The sequence below is a fragment of the Quercus suber genome, unplaced genomic scaffold (assembly GCF_002906115.3).
Source record: "Quercus suber isolate HL8 unplaced genomic scaffold, Cork oak 2.0 scaffold_187, whole genome shotgun sequence".
Taxonomy (NCBI): Eukaryota; Viridiplantae; Streptophyta; class Magnoliopsida; order Fagales; family Fagaceae; genus Quercus; species Quercus suber.
In genome coordinates, this window is record NW_027069645.1 from 1,136,344 (window position 1) to 1,153,027 (window position 16,684).

Here is a 16,684-nt window from a genome sequence, read left to right on the forward strand (position 1 = left end):
TACTTTAGCACACTTTCAGCAGAAAATTTTCAACAAAAAGTTAGATAAGTTGTTTCCAAATGAATACTATATCTACACAAACTATTTCAAAGGAACAAAATACTTTGGAATTTAACATGCCTCTCAGAAAGGGAAGCCAAAGTATAGTACGAAAAATTATGGAAGATTAAATTCTCAACACAAAGGAAACCAAAATATAAAAAATATTTGCTATGATAGGGAATAGACCTGTGTTATAACTCCTATTTAGTGGAGAAAGCCCTTAATTTGCTATCTTGGATTTACACAATGCTATTAGTTTGTTTTCTTGACGTTAGATCATCAGCCTACAACTTTTCCTCTCTTAGCTTTTACACACTGGCTATTAGTTTTGCTTTCTTAGCATTTACATAATTGGCTTGGCATTTACACATTATTTTGGGATTTTTTCCTACAGAGGATATATATATATATCATGCTAAGTGGTTCCCATAAATGTTATTAAAATTAAAATAAATTGTTAAATTTTTGTTTAGGTGGAAGGTTAAATGGATACATTCATTTTAAGCTTCACTTGGGTGGAAGGGTAAAGAGTGACACATAAAGGTAATTAGAAGAAGATGAGGTGGAAGGCTAAACGAAAAAGTTCTCTAAGAATGTGCCATGTGGCAGTACCTTATGCTCTCACGTGTATTAACAATTGTGATTTTTCTTTTGATGCCTGCTTGAAACTAGTTAATGTTTGTGCCACTTGCATTTAGATTATTCTCTACATTGTTCAGTTTCTATTCTTGATCTTCTGTTTAAGTCTATTTATGGTTTTTCTTGCTTTTGTATTTTATTATTTTGGTTTCTACCTAGATTTATCTGAAGTCTTATCGTCCCAGAGAAGCTGAGAATGTGCAGAGAAAGATACTGCATATAATGGAATTATCAAAGGTTTAATTTCTTTTCTTTTTCCTCCTTTTGTATATATCATATTTTGATTCTGTGCTGCTAATGTCTCTCAATTGATGTTTCATTGTACTTAAATATTTTAGACAAAGGTTGCATGGTATTCTTAAGGTTTGAAATTTAGATTGTTGCATTTAGCTTAGTATTTCTTTTCGCTTGAGATCTTTTTTAATTGTTTTGATAAATTTAAGATTCTATTAGAAAAAAAAAAGGGCAACCCTAGAATATGAGAAGTATACAAGAGATACATAGAAAAGAAGGAAAAAGCAAAGATCTAAAATTATAATTAGATAAAAAAAAAAAATCCAAAATGGAGGAAGAAGCAAAACCCCAAATCTGATAATCACACTATGAAACATAGGTTAAGACAATAAACAATAGTGGATAATTATTTTGGTTTTATGTCAGAGTGGTCTACTATGGAAGTAATTCTCTTATTCAGATGTTTGATGGAGAAATATAGAGAAGCCTATAAAGATTTTCGTATGATTTTATTTTCCTAGAGAAAGCTTTTGGTAGAGAACTTAGAGAGGTTATATTTTGGATTTTAGAAAAGAGAGTTCTTTAACATATATAAAGGTGATTAAGGATATGTATGACAACTGTAACTATTGTGAGAACAAGTGCAAGCATAGTAAGCGAGTTTCCTGTCACAATAGGTTTGTACAATTACCAACTTTAAGTTTATCTCTTTACGCTAGTTTTAGGTGAACTTTTTAGACTGATTCAAGATGAATTCCCTTGGTATATGCCTTTTGCAAACGATATAGCTTTAGTAGATGAAACTAGGCATGGAGTCAGCATTAAGTTGGAAATATGGAGGGATGGTTTAGAATCTACTGGGTTTAGGTTAAGTAGGTCTAAAACAGAGTACATGAAGTGTGAGCTTAGTAAAATGAGAAATAAAAATGGAGTTTTAGAACTTGATGGTCAAGAGATACCAAAAGAGTGAACCTAATCCATGTTATAAACATGAATTAAAAAATAAGCTCATTATTAAAGTGAATGAAAATGGGAAGAGGCAGGTGTCATGGGAGATTCGGGGTCCTAAGAGGTTGGTTACCAAGTGGTTTCCATGCATCAACTTTAAGGGGTGTTGCCCCATTTTGGGGCTAGTCCCAAGTGTTCTATAATTAGGCTGGAGAAAATAGCGGGCCAAAATGTTTTAAAAAGCACATAATGTTGGGCTTGGACAGGCTATGTGCTTTTGAGTTTTTTAATAGGGAGAATGTTTAAAGAGCTACGGAATTGGGCCCACTGTCATGGATGGTTTTTATGGAATTGGGCTAACACCTACAATTGAGCTCGGTGGTTTGGCTAGTAAAGTTGTTGAAGGGCTAGCATGTTTCACTAACAAGGTCGCAGTTTAGGAGTCAATGTCTGCTCGTGTGGGTCTAGACTCTCCCTAAGGTCCAACATTTAGAATTTTAATTTTTGATGGGAGGTAGAGTTGACACAAGATTTAAATTTAGGACCACTTTGTTACCATGATAAACTACCACTTATCCCAAAAATTTAAGCTAATAGGAAGTGGTAATTTAATCATTTAACCACTATTTTAGTACTTCCCTTCAATTGTGCACCCATATTTCCCTTTTAAAAGCTAGGAAGTACGGACACTTCATTTAGGGTGTCATACTCATGTTATACTGTGTCATACCGATCGTTTTATATTAATATTTTTTTAGAAATTATTTGTCACTGTATCGTACCCATGTCTGTGTCTGTGCTTCCTAGTTTAAAAGTGACATCTAACATGTGAATTTAACTTTTTAGATGAGAGGTAGAGTGGAGTCAATGTTAGAACTCACTTATTTAGAGCCACGATAAAGTATCACTTATTTTTAAAGTTTAAGGAAAGTGTGAATTTAATCACTTGACTATCATTCTAATAGTGATATTGCTAAAGAATTATGGTCTATCTTATTATGTTTATTTGGGGTACATTGGGTTATGCCTAATAGGATAGTTGATTTGTTGACCTGTTGGAATTGGTAGTTTGCTAAACATTGTAGTGGTGATGGTTGGAATGTGGTCCTATGCATAATGTGGACTATTTGGAGAGGGTGTAATAACTAGATGCTTGAAGGAATTGAATGAGCTAAGTTAGATTTTAAGACAATCTTTTTTACATTAGGGTTGGCTCCTTGGAGAGTTTCCTTTTTTGTATGGACAGCAGCTTGGAGGAAAGTTCTAACTTGTGAAAACCTTATCAAGAGGGGTTTTATTCAATGGTGAGTTGGTATTGTATGTGCTGTTGTAGTGGGGAGATCGTGGACCAACTTTTGATACATTGTAGTGTAGCTCAAGTTATGGAGTTTTATATTCAAGATGTTTGGGATTCAATGGGTATTAGTGGGGAAAGTTCTTGATTTATTATGTGGGTGGTAGAGTAGGGGACCTAATATCTGGATTCTTGTTCCTTCATGGAGGAAAATAAATTGGCATACTTTTGAGGATGTGGACTGCACATCAACTCAATTGCAAGCATTCATCATTAGTTCTCTTTATGAGTGGTCTTTTGTATCTGGTGTCACAATTAGTAACTATGTTCCATCCTTTGTAGAGTCGATTCAATGTAGATATTTTTTCAATTGTAATTCTTTAGGCTACTTTGTTTATTTGTCCACGAAGTAGTCTCATTCAATAAAATCATTATCACCTATATAACAAAAATCTTTTTTACATTACTTTTATTATTGGATGGCTTCTTTAAGTGTTTATTCATTCTATAATACGTTAGAGATTCTTATTTTTATAATTTTTGTTAATTTGTGGTGCCTCCTAGGTACATAACTTGTGTATTTGGTTATGCTTTTTCTATACTTATATTTTTTTTAACTTATCAAAAAGATATCAAGGAGTAAGTGATTTTGATATCTTAGATCAATAATTCATAAAGGATGGAGAGATTGAAAGGGATATGAATTATAGGATAAGAGCAAAGTGGATAAAGTGGAAAAGTGTCTCAAGGGTATTGGATGCTCATAGAATACATATTCAGTTAAAGAGAAATTTTTTTTTTGATAAGTAAGTTAAAGGGAAGGTTTTACAAGGCTAGTATATGACTAGCCATCCTGTATTTTGAGCTATTAAGAAGTAACATATTCATAAAATGTGTGTAGTGTAAGTCATGATGTTAAGATGCCTGTATGTTGGGCTATTAAGAAGTAACATATTCATAAAATGTGTGTAGTGTTAGTCATGATGTTAAGATAGATAAGTGGAAATTCAAGAAAAGATAAGTAAATAAAATGAAGAAATTTGTTTAATTATGGGGTGTCTATATTGATGAAAATACGAGGGAGAGTCGCTTGAGATGGTTTGATTATGTGCAAAGGAGAGCGATTAATGCACTTGGGAGGAAGAGTGATTTGATTCAAGTACAAAGATGGGAAGAGATAGAAGAAGACCTAAAATAACAATAGTAGCAATAGTAAAAGACATGTTTATTAAGGAGGTGATACACTGTATGATTTTAAATATAATAGAATGGAAGAGAAGAATAAATGTGGTTGAGCTCGATTAGCTTGTTAAGGATTCATAGCCGACCTCAATGTTTTGGGACTAAGGCTTTGCAGTTGTTGTAGCCAAAACCTCCAATCTCTCTCGTCAAAAAGTGATCTAGTGTAAGTAGTGATAATTTAGATCTATCAAAATACCCAGCATTTCAATTACATGGTGTTTTCAATGCATATTGTGATGTGATTGGAGATCTTTGATTGAAATGCTATGTTATGACTGATCTTCATACATTTAATGAAAGTTATATATATGCGTACACACACATATATGTGTGTGTGTACATATACGTGTGTGTACACATATATATGTATATCTATATATATATATGTATATATTTGTATTTAAATGCACACGTGTAAGGAGTTTTTACTTCTTATTTGTTGTCATCATTTTTACTTTGCTATCATTCATGTAAGACAGGGATGGAATTCTTTGGACACTATTATTGCAGCCGAAGGGCTGGCCATGACCCTACAATCAGCTGAGAACTTAAAGGAAGCACAGGAGCTCTTTGAAAGGTGAATAGTAATGTATACAACTGTCCACAAAAGTAATTTTCTGATTATTTCAAATGGAATGTATTTCTTATCCTTGCAGGTGTCTTGATGCTCGGAAAATGTTACTTCCAGAAGACCATATTCAGGTTTGCTGTTTTTGCTCATTAACTCATCTTATATATTGTCAAAGTTGGATTTTTATAGTTTTCATAACCAATAGATATATTTTTATTACATATAGGCTTCAGTATTGATGTATAGACAAGATTGCTCCTTTAATTATTTACTTTAAGTTACAGCATCAGGGATTAGCAAAAGAACTTCTAAGGAACAACAATTTTCATATAAGATATTATATAGTGTTCCTCTGTGATTTTATGATTCATTATGGAGTCATTGTATCTATGTCTCATCATGTCTTATCATGCCTTATAATCTTTTTCTGTTAGAATGATTTTTGTGTGATCCAAGGATGACCACATTTCAAAAGATGTTTTGAAAAATGCAAATGCAACAGGGAAAAAGAAAATAAAAAGACTATGCATTGGAAGCGCACCAAAGTGTAGATAAGACCTGTTTAAATGGTAAGACAAGAATAAAAAAAGCTGAATCAAGTATATTGGGGCAAAATGTATGCAATAATCTTTAAAAGAATTTGATCTCAAGACATTGATGTATTCCGATCTTGCACAAGGATAAATGAAAAATTGCTTACTTCTTATTTGCATGTGGATAATAATGAATTCAAATATAACATATCAATGAATATACTCTTCAAAAGAAACATTCATTTAAAATCAATCTTAAGCACACCAATGAGTTCAGTGTGCTTTAGTTCAAATGACACCTCGTCCCTTGTAAGAGCAAGTTGAAGGGTAAGGTTGTGGGTTCAATACTCACCTGGTGAGTGTGTAACTAGCCCAAAAAAAGAAAAGAAAGGAAAAAAAAGTCACAAGTACCTAAGGGGACTAGGTAAAATTTTGTAGTTGTACAATTTTAGTAATTGTAAAGCTTTATAATCATTTTCCATGGGCATGGAATAGGAATTATGAGCCTCATCATGTAATTTTAATAGATTGCCCGACCTCTCAGATTTTAGAGGTTAAATATTTTTTGTTGTTGCTCTTGTATACTTCTGTGTATTTAGCGCAGAAAGGAAACACAATAGGATAGATACCAACTGATGCAGGATGAAAGTGCAGTACCAATTATGCTCGCCTTGGTTGTTTGCTATACCAGATCATTGAAAAGCTCACCTACCAGGAATGTTTTTACAAGATACACTTGAACCAGAAAAATCCATGCTCGAAAACAAAGCCAATATATATATTTAGTTTTCGTTTTTGAGCATAGATTTAATTGTCTGTAAAAAAATTTAAATGTACTTAGGTGGGGCTTTTGAAAGAAGATGAGGAAGCATTCTGAGACCCTATGGGTCCATTCATAAAGTTAGGAAGCCATTTTTGGCTATCAATAGTAGTTGCATAAACAATCCGCTGTGGGATTGTATTTTTGGATGGTGAAAATGCCATAAAGCGTTTCTACCAAAAAAAAAAGAAAAAAAGAAAGAAAATGTCATAAAGCATGAACCAAGATCCGTGATATGAAAACCAAAATCAGAATGGGGAAGAAATAGCTTGCTTAAATAAAAGGTTCCACAACTTTAAATAACTCTTCCATAGGAAACTAATAAAAAATTTTCTTACAATTCACTGCACCAAGGTGAAAGGATTCGAACCTAAAAAGATGTGCTGACTAGACTGTGCTACACCCTGTCTTACGACTCTCTAGCTCTTCATCGTTCGCCTCATCTCACTGCGGATTGTTGCACTCCTTAGGCCGTGAATGAGTTGAAACGCCACTTGGCTTGGGGCTAGTTCCAATCAGGAGAAATAATGATTGGAATAGATAGCTTAGTGGCTTAGCTAGGCTTCAGAATCCAAATTCCAATGGTCTAATGCCTACAGAGGTCAGTTTTGACGATTGCTGTGGCTCCACATGAGTAGAATGGTTGAGGAGGGACATGAGAACGTAAAAAAGGATAGAGAGGGATGGGCTTTCTCTCGCTTTTGGCATATTGGGCCCTGAAGGCAGGCTCGCACGACGGGCTATTAACTCAATGGTAAAGTGCAACCCTGATAATTGCATTGTTGTTCCTGGGCTGTGACAGCTCTGAGCCACATGGCTACTGCAATGGTCATTGTCACCTATTAAGGATTCTGCATTCGGCGTATTGGGAGCTAAGAAAACTCCCTTCCACCGATTGCTTTGGGAGCTCTTTGCAGTCTTCCTGTGGGATAAGGCTTCTTTGCTTGGTGCTGATGTTTAGTTTGGAATATAACGACACCCCCTATTTGAGTAAGGTTGAAAGCATCAGCATGCATGAAAGCAGAAGGAATCCAGAAGCCAATAGGCAAAGGGACGAAGGATGGAGAGTGCAAAGTTGATCGTTCTCCTTTCGTGTGACCTGTTGGTCCTAAGCAGTGTCTAGATCTTGTTCTAGCTTAAGGATAGAGAGGGATGGGCTTTCTCTCGGTTTTGGCATATTGGGCCCTGATGGCAGGCTCGCACAATGGGCTATTAGCTCAATGTTAAAGTGCAACCCTGATAATTGCATTGTTGTTCCTGGGCTGTGATAGCTCTGAGCCACATGGCTACTGCAATGGTCATTGTCACCTATTAAGGATTCTGCATTCGGCATATTGGGAGCTAAGAAAACTCCCTTCCACCGATTGCTTTGGGAGCTCTTTGCAGTCTTCTATGGGATAAGGCTTCTTTGCTTGGTGCTGATGTTTAGTTTGGAATATAATGACCCCCCTATTTGAGTAAGGCTGAAAGCATTAGCATGCATGAAAGCAGAAGGAATCCAGATGCCAATAGGCAAAGGGACGAAGGATGGAGCGTGCAAAGTTGATCATTCTCCTTTTGTGTGACCTGTTGGTCCTAAGCAGTGTCTAGATCTTGTTCTAGCTTAATGAAACTCTTAAATCCATAATGGTTTCCTTGAATCCACAAGGAAAACCTGGAATCTACCAGAAAAAGAGAAAACCTTTGAAATTTTATTAATGAAATTCTCAACTTCTGAATTTAATTTTTATTTTATGTATTGCTGGCCTGTTTAAAGGCTTCAGAAAACTTATAATATTCTTAAATTGATCCTAATAGATACCCTACCATATAGGGCTCTAATTTGACTAGGAAAGTATAAAATACACCTAAAATCAAGTAAATATAAAAAAAATTAACAAACGATAAAAATTATCCCCATATTCTGTCCTACATCAGCATTAGGTTCTGTGTAGGGTTGTGGGAAAATGTCTTAGTAATATAGCTTGACCTCTTAGATTTTAGAGATTATTTATTTATTTTTTATAAGTAAGAAAGTTGTATATTAAAAAAACTGCTATATGCAAAGTAGCACATAGCCTATCAAACAATACAAAAAAAGAGATAAAAGCAAAAACTTAAATGAAAAGCTAATTACAAAGAAAGAGAGAGCTAAGGAACAAAGGGAGAGAATCACTAGATGTGAGTCCTCAAGCCCTAGACGAATCATAGAGGGAACCAGTAAAGATAGCAAGCAGCTGGTCATCGGATCTATTTAAATCCTCAAAAGTCCGCCGATTGCGTTCCTTCCAAATATAGTAATTTCAAATGTTAGATGAGTGCTTCCCCAACCAATTCCACCAACCAAAGAGGAAATCTGCCACCGAATGTGAGGGAACCTATAAATTTCCAAAAGTTCTAAAGATAAAGTTCCATAGCCGATAAGCCTTTCTACAGTGTAACAACAAATGGTCCACTGTCTCACTACAACAACAACACATAATGCATCAGTTAACGAAATCAAAGCCCCTAACCCACAAGTTATCGTGTGTAAGAATCCTATCCCATGTGACTGTCCAAACAAAGAAAGAGACACGTCAGGGTGCCTTAACCTTCCAAATACCTTTTCATGGAAAAACAATGGAAGAAGAACCATGTAACTTATGATAAAATGAATGGATATTAAAATCTCCATAACTTAGAGATTATTTATATTTTAATTTTGTAAAAGCAAAAGGTGTTCATTTGTATATGTTAAGAATTTCAAGGAGCTTTCTGGACAGTAACTGAATCTGTTAAGTTTTACTTTATATTTAGTGTAAGTGAATACATGTTGATTTATCCAACAAAAAATGTGGTGAGATGAGAACTTAAGTCTGGTTGAGAAAGAAGAAATTTCAGCAACAAATAAGATTAAAGTAAAGAAAAAAATAATAAGATTGAAGTTGGAACAATCGAATATCAATTTTCTTGGCTCAAAGAGCTCAAGAAATGTTTAAATTTGAAATTTCATGAAAAACTTGAAATTTCAAATTCATGGAAGTTTTTCATGAAACTTATTAGAGTTTATTGATCACTCTACTTTGAGCAAAGTTTAGTTTGTTGTACATCTAGTATGCCCCATGTGTATTTGATGCTTTTCTATTTCCTATTAAAATTATTACTTATCAGTTTATTTATTTATTTAATTTCAATTTCATGAAATAGATAAGAGAAAACTGCCTACGATGCCTCTTATTGCTTCTGCTAATCTCTGCTCGGCAATTTGTTTTCCCTATGTTTGGTTTTGCTCCCACTGATGGTTGTTAGTGCATATGTTGGAAATACCACCATGGAAACTTGTTGATAGCGACTGCTTTGGGTTCTCTGTGATAACCTTTTATATATTTTTTCCTCTAAGATATGCTGAAAGCATTAACTATCAAGTTTCAAGACGTTTATAATTTATCTCACTCTGGTCTCTTTTCTCTTTGGACTCTGAATGTCTCAATATTTATATGAAACTCAACATTTTGGTACTTTTCTTTCTATGTTGATTTCAGACTCAAATCCTAGAACATATCCAATCTAACAGAAACACAATCAAAAGGATTTAAACTGTGACCAGACTTGATTGGAAAAGTGATGTCTAAAATCCATCCCCCACCCCCGTGCACGCGGCGCCACCCTCCTCTCATTTTTATTGATATTTGATAATAAAATGCGCAAGAGGAAAAGATGATAGACACCTTGCCTGAGGATTTCTTTTTCTTTCCCATTGGCAGATTGGTGCCAACATGCTTCACATTGCTAGGGTGGCAATGCTTAATTGCAACAGACTAAGGAAGTTGGATATTTCTGGTGCAATTTCTGAGCTTGAAAAGGCAAAGGATCTTTTAGAAAATTCCACAAGGTTAGTTTTACTTTGCCACATTTTAACTATATTAGAATTAAATTTAAAAAAAAAGGAAGAAGAAAAAACTGGGTTTAAAAAAAAAAATGTTAAGAGTAAAATAACCGTTCATGTTTTTCATTGTCTCATACATTTTTTATTTATTAAAAAAATTGTTCTATTGATTACTATGTTATTTTTTTCATTTTTTTTTAATCTATTTTTTGTTGTCTCCCCTCCTCCCTGCGGCTCTGCTATGTACTTTAGTGTTTTCCTTTCTTATTGGGGTCATTTTTATTTTATTTATATCCATATTGAGGAAGATACAGGTGCTAACAGTTAATTAGAAAAGTAATACCAACTTACTCATCTTTGAAGCTATGAAATTGCAACTTGAAAAACTTTACTTTCTTCTATTCCGCTCTATAGTTTGATGATTTGCTTACTTAAGATGGCAAAAGTCAACATACTTAGTGCTTTCATACCTTCTAAGGAGTGTTCTTCGCCTAAGTTTTAGATAGGGTTATAGGATAGTATAAGTTTTCAAACATTGTAAAATTTATACATTTTTTGGGAAAAGTACATTTTAACCCTATAATTTAGGGGAACAAATTAAACCCTATAGTTTCAAAAGTAATAAGTTAATCCATGAGGTTTTAATAAGTAACAAATTACCACCGCACACTCTTGGCATGCGATGGTCACTCCGTAAGTATAAGTGCTTGTGGGGTGTGGGGGGTGAGGGCCGGGATTCAAGTCTCTAAGAGGGAGCTTCACACATATATACATTTAGATTAGGTTAGAGTAGAATTTTCATCTTATATAAAAACAAATAATAATAAAAATAAGTAACAAATTAAACTCTATAATGTTAAAAGTAATAAGTTAAACCTTGAGATTTTGAAAAGTAATAAATTAACCTATCTTGGTAGAGATTTTGGGATGCCGGATTGGGTCTTTGCCTATGACCTATCTTGGTATGCCTTTGGGGGTGTCCCATAAGTCCCCCACTATTTGGAATCCTATCTTGGAGAAAATTGAGCGTAAGTTGGCTGGTTGGAAGAAGATGTATTTGTCTAAAGGTGGAAGACTAACGTTGCTTAAAAGCACATTATCTAGTTTTTCCACTTATTATTTATCTATTTTTACCATTCCTATGCATGTGGCTAATAAAATTTAGAGGTTGCAAAGGGATTTGTTGTGGGGGGACTCCAAGACTCATTTGGTGGGATGGGACAAGGTGTGTGCACCTTTGAAAAATGGTGGGTTAGGAGTAAGGAGATTAATTACTTTTAATAAAGCTTTACTAGGGAAGTGGCTATGGCGGTTTGGGATTGAGGAGACAATGCTTTGGAGAAGGGTTGTAGCTCTAAAGTTTGGGGAAGAATGGGGGAGATGGACATCCAAGCTAGGTAGACGGGTACATGGGTGTGGCTTGTGGAGAAGTATTCGCATGGGTTGGGAGGTATTTAGCAAAAATATTTGCTTTGAGGTAGGGTTGGGAGATAGAGTTAAGCTTTGGATAGATCAATGGTGTGGGGATTCTCCACTTCAATTGACTTTCCCGAGTGTGTATGGGATTGCATCCTATAAAGAGGCATCGGTGGCCTCTTCTCTTGAACGGTTGGGGATAGAGGAATGGAGAAGTTGGGATGTTCATTTTATTCGGAGACCTAACGATTGGGAAATGGGTGGGGTGGATGAGTTTCTCCGTATCTTGGACTCAAATCTATCTCCCTTTGAGAATGGAGATCGTATGCGATGGAAGTTGACAAAGAATGGGAATTTTGACATTTGATCTTTTTACAATAAGTTTAGAAGTCCATTGCCCATTTTTTTTCCTTGGAAAGGCGTTTGGAAGGTTAAGGCTCCTTGGCGTGTTTTCTTCTTTGTGTGGACTGTTGTTTGGGATAGGATACTTACAGGTGACATTTTGAGGGGTAGAGGGATGGATTTTGTTGACTGGTGCATCATGTGTCGGTGTAATGGGGAGACGGTGGATCATTTGTTACTTCATTGTGGTAAGGCTTATTGGTTGTGGTGTTTGGTGTCTAGATCTTTTGGGGTCTCTTGGGTCTTGCCAAGATCAGTTGTGGGTACTCTTTTTGGTTGGTGGAATTGGCCTGGAAAGCATTCGTCTAGCATTTGGAACTTAGCTCCATTGTGCTTAATGTGGTGCCTTTGGAGGGAGTGAAATAGGAGGACATTTGCGGACATGGATAGTTCGGATGACCAGCTATTGGCTTTCTTTAGTGGCTCTTTGTTTGACTGGTCTAGGGTTTGGGGACTCACCTTTAGTGATTCTCTCCCTAGTTTCCTTAGCTTTCTCTTGTGTCATTAGTATCTTTTCTTTTCATTCTTCTTTCTTCTCTTTCTTTTCCCTTTGTTTTTTTTTTCCCTCTACCTTATGCTTTCTTTTGTATAAGGTAGTGTTCTTGAATATATATCATTATTACTTATCAAAAATAATTAAATCCCTGACATACTTACGCCATTCCACTTAAATGGGCTAAGATTTAATTTATTTCCTTTTGAAACTTTTTTTTTTTTTTTGGTTAATTTGAAAACTATAGGGCTTAATTTGTTACCTTTTGAAACCTTAGGTTTAATTTGTTAATTTTAAACTATTAGAATTATGTGGTTAAATAATTAAATTTACTATTTCCCAATAGCTTAAGTTTTTGGGACAATTGGTAATAATCTGATATCAGAGCAGGAAGTCTTGAGTTGGATCCATGTCTCCTCCACTCTACCTTCTATTGAAAATTCCACATGTTGATCATTACCTATTAAAAGGTAGTTTGAGTCCACATGTGAGGGGAATTGTTAGAATTATGTGGTTAAATTATTAGATTTATCATTTCCTAATAGTTTAACATTTTGGGACAATCGGAAATTTAACATAAGCTGTAGGGTTTAATTTGGTTACTCCCCTTAAACTATAAGGTTTAGTTTGTTAATTTGATTATAAGGCTTGCCAAACATACCCACCTAACAAAATTATCAACCTTCTAATGTGAATAATTATTGCTTGAATTTGAATTTCACCACCTAAGGAGGCTTGGCTACCTAAGATTAGTCAGATATCTTGTTCTTTTCCTCTACTCCAATCAGGTATGGGTGGTTTCTGTAGTTTCTTTATTGAATCCAAAATTTTCCAATTGGTGGTAGAGGAAGGTGGGCGTTATTTTCTGCTACGGATTTTTGAATGGGGAAAATATTTTATGAAATCAGTTTTTATGGGTAGGAAAATATTTTATGAAATCAGTTTTTATGGGTAAGAGTGTAGCACACTGGTTGATGAAGAATATCGAACACTTTGTAGTCGGGATTAGTTCCAATCAGTTTTTTACTTTTAGGGATGGTGATATTGCCTACACTTTTCAACGGAGTTCCAACTCTTTTGGCAATTTCTTATTTTTGACTGAACTCAAAGTTGGTGGGTCTAGGAGATCTGTCATTATCCCTGAGGGCAGAGCAACGAATGGTTGGAAGACATTTGGGCTTGAGTTAAGAAAGATGTTGGAACCTAATCAATATGCTGTGGGTGGTTGAGGCCTTACAAAGTTTGTTTCCCAGCCACATAGTTGTAATTCAGAGGTTCAAAACTCAAGAACTTTTGCTGAAACTGTACAAGGCCATGTGCAAGGCTATCATGCACAAGTTTTGGACAGCAAGAATCTAGAGCAGTTGTGCATCAAAGACAAGGGGAAGATACAGTCAGGGGAGGAGAGGAAGGTGATGCCAAACTTAGAACCTGCAAAGGTGGTGATGAGTGGTAAACTGGTGACCAAAAAATGTCCGGCAGCCGTAGGTGGAGGATATGTGAAATCTCGGAGTATTGATGTGGATATTAATTTAGGGGAGACAATTCCAGTAGGATATAAAAGGATATTTCCATTAAGATTTAATTCAAATTCAAATAATTCTGATTATGGTATGGGGAGTGAATTTAGGAATTCATGCTGGACAGGGAAAGGTTCGACTGTAGAGGTGGGTGAGAAAGGAAAGAGGCGGGCCTCTTGGGATTTTAATAAAGGTGGACCACACTTTTTTAAGTGGATAACATGGGGGAAAATTATTTCTGATGGCAAGCCAAATTTGGGTTGTGACCCAAAGCCCTCTGATGGCAAGGGCTATGACCCAAATCCAGTGTTGACCCAACACTGTGTGGGCTTTAGTCACCCACCCAACTCTTGCTTCTCAAGCCCGAGTATCTTTGAAGTGGGCGAGCACTCCTCCAAAGCCAGTACTAGCCTGAAGCCACTAGCCCATACTACGATAGCAAAGGAGAGCTCTATTGTCTCATGCGATCACTTAGTTTCTTAGGGAATAGCATTGGGCCGATAGGCAAAGACTCTGATGAAGTTCAGCAGTAGATTTTCCGATGGTATTAGCTTCGATGGACTCGAGATGGCTCTGGGCATGACTGACAAGGTGAGTTTGCATACATCTAAGGGTCTTTTCTTGGTCGATCCTCTTCGGAGTTTGTCGAATGCTGGGTTTGTGGACTTTGGTGACAAGAAACGAGGGTCGTGTGTGCTTGTTAAAGGGATGGAGGACAAGTGTGTCATGCCAAGTGCAGTTACCGAGACCAATCAGCCCAACTTAGCAGTATTACCATAGATGGCAAATTGTGTACTACTGGAGCTGTGTCTATCAATGGTGGGGGAAGTGGTTTTGTCAGAAATGGGTCTGGGTGCTGAGGAGAGGTTTTCATATTGTAGTCCACTAATTACTATCGCTCCTTCTAGGTTGGCTTTGCCAGGTGAAGTGCACTGTGGTATTGAGGTGATGGGTCTGGAAAGTCTAATGAATATTTCTAATTGGGTGAAGCACAGAATTCCAGGTTTTGATAAGTTGGTTGGGCTCCCTATTAGTTGCCATGAGAAGTTGTGTATTGCTCATCTTCAAAGGCTAGAAAAGGAGATGACGGATGCCAATCTGCTGTGGAGAAAAGCAACTATTAACTGAGCTGTAGCTACTTCTACATGTAAAGGGAAGAGAGAATTGAAGAATTTAATCTCCTCGGTTAATTATGATGAGAGGTAGAGTGCTAGTTGTGCAGCAGAGAGTGCAGTTGGGAAGTACTTGTCCTTATGAAGTTGAAAATGGTCTCTTGGAATGTTAGAGGATTAAATGATTCTCAAAAACGTTTGGTATTGCAAAACTTGTTACGTGAGTGGAAGTGTGATGTAGTATGCCTTTAGGAAACAAAGCTTGTTAGCATGGATAGACAGATGGTTTGTAGCCTATGGAGTTGTCCTTTTGTGGATTGGGTGGCTTTAGATGCCGATCATACAGCTGGTGGAGTTTTGATTATGTGGGGTAGAAGGGTTTTAGAAAAGTTGGAGGTCTTGGTGGGTTCTTTCTTTGTGTTGGTTTAGTGGCAAGGTGTGGAAGATGGTTTTATTTGGGCATGTTCAGGGGTTTATGGCCCAAATTCTAACAATGTTAGGGAACATATGTGGGATGAGTTGGTTGGTATTTAGCAATATTGAAATGTTCCTTGGTGTTGCATTGGGGATTTTAACATAGTCTTTTTTCTAAGTGAACAGAAGGGTGTTTCTCGCCTTACTCCGGCTATGGAATTTTTTTTTGAATTTATAGAGGGTCTGAATTTGATAGATTTGCTTTTGGAGGGAGGGAGTTATACTTGGTCTAGTGGTACTAACCAGCATTCCATGTCTAGGATTGATAGAGCTCTGGTTTTTCATGACTGGGAGGAACATTTTCTGGATGTGATCCAGCAGATTTTACCTCGACCTATTTTGGACCACTTCCCAATTCTTTTGAAGGCTGGGGGTATGGAGAGGGGGAAGAGTCCTTTTAGATTTGAGAACACGTGGTTGAAGACAGATGAGTTTGTTGATAGAGTTTTTTTTGGNGTATAATTTGCAATTTACCCTAAAATTTATAAATGGGTCTGGTTAATATATGCTCTAGCCATCTATTTTTGGAGATTGAAGTTATGGGAATTTGAAAATACTATCAAAAAAATTAATCACTTTTTCATTTTCCCATAAATATTTTCCTTAAATATGGTTTCATAATGAATGCCCTAAGAGAGTAAATCCCATTTACAAAATAAAGTAACATATCACTAATTATAAAAAAGATAGTTCGAATATCTATCAATCTATTTATTATTGTGTTTAATAAGTTGTGCAAATCAAAATTTTTCACATCAATTTGTCCCAATTTTTATTTATTTATTTATTTTATTTATAAATATCATCTTGGACTATAAATCTTAAATTAATCCTTGATTTTTTTTTTTACTTCAACAATTAATCTACAATATTTAATATATGAAAAATTAATCCTTTTATTAGCATCTTATTTAAACAGTTTGATAACTTTAATCACAAGATGCACACATAATATGTCACGTCATTACTAATTTTAAAATAATCTTCTGTGAATACTCATCCTAAGAGTACATGTTAAAGTGTATTTAATACTTCATTAAATGATATTATTATACTTAAAAAGAAATAAAGTTCAATTATGCAATATGCACAAATATAAA

General features: G+C 35.6%; 1 protein-coding gene across 2 annotated transcripts in view; it reads left to right on the top strand.

Annotated features, from left to right (window-relative positions):
- The window catches only part of LOC111997374 (uncharacterized), a 79,344-nt gene that overhangs the window by 41,490 nt on the left and 21,170 nt on the right, over positions 1-16,684 (top strand). For both annotated transcript variants that reach the window (XM_065778626.1, XM_065778625.1), the window contains exon 14: positions 10,046-10,173. In XM_065778626.1, coding sequence (XP_065634698.1) covers positions 10,046-10,173 — 128 coding nt within the window. The remainder of the gene's footprint in view (positions 1-10,045; positions 10,174-16,684) is intronic.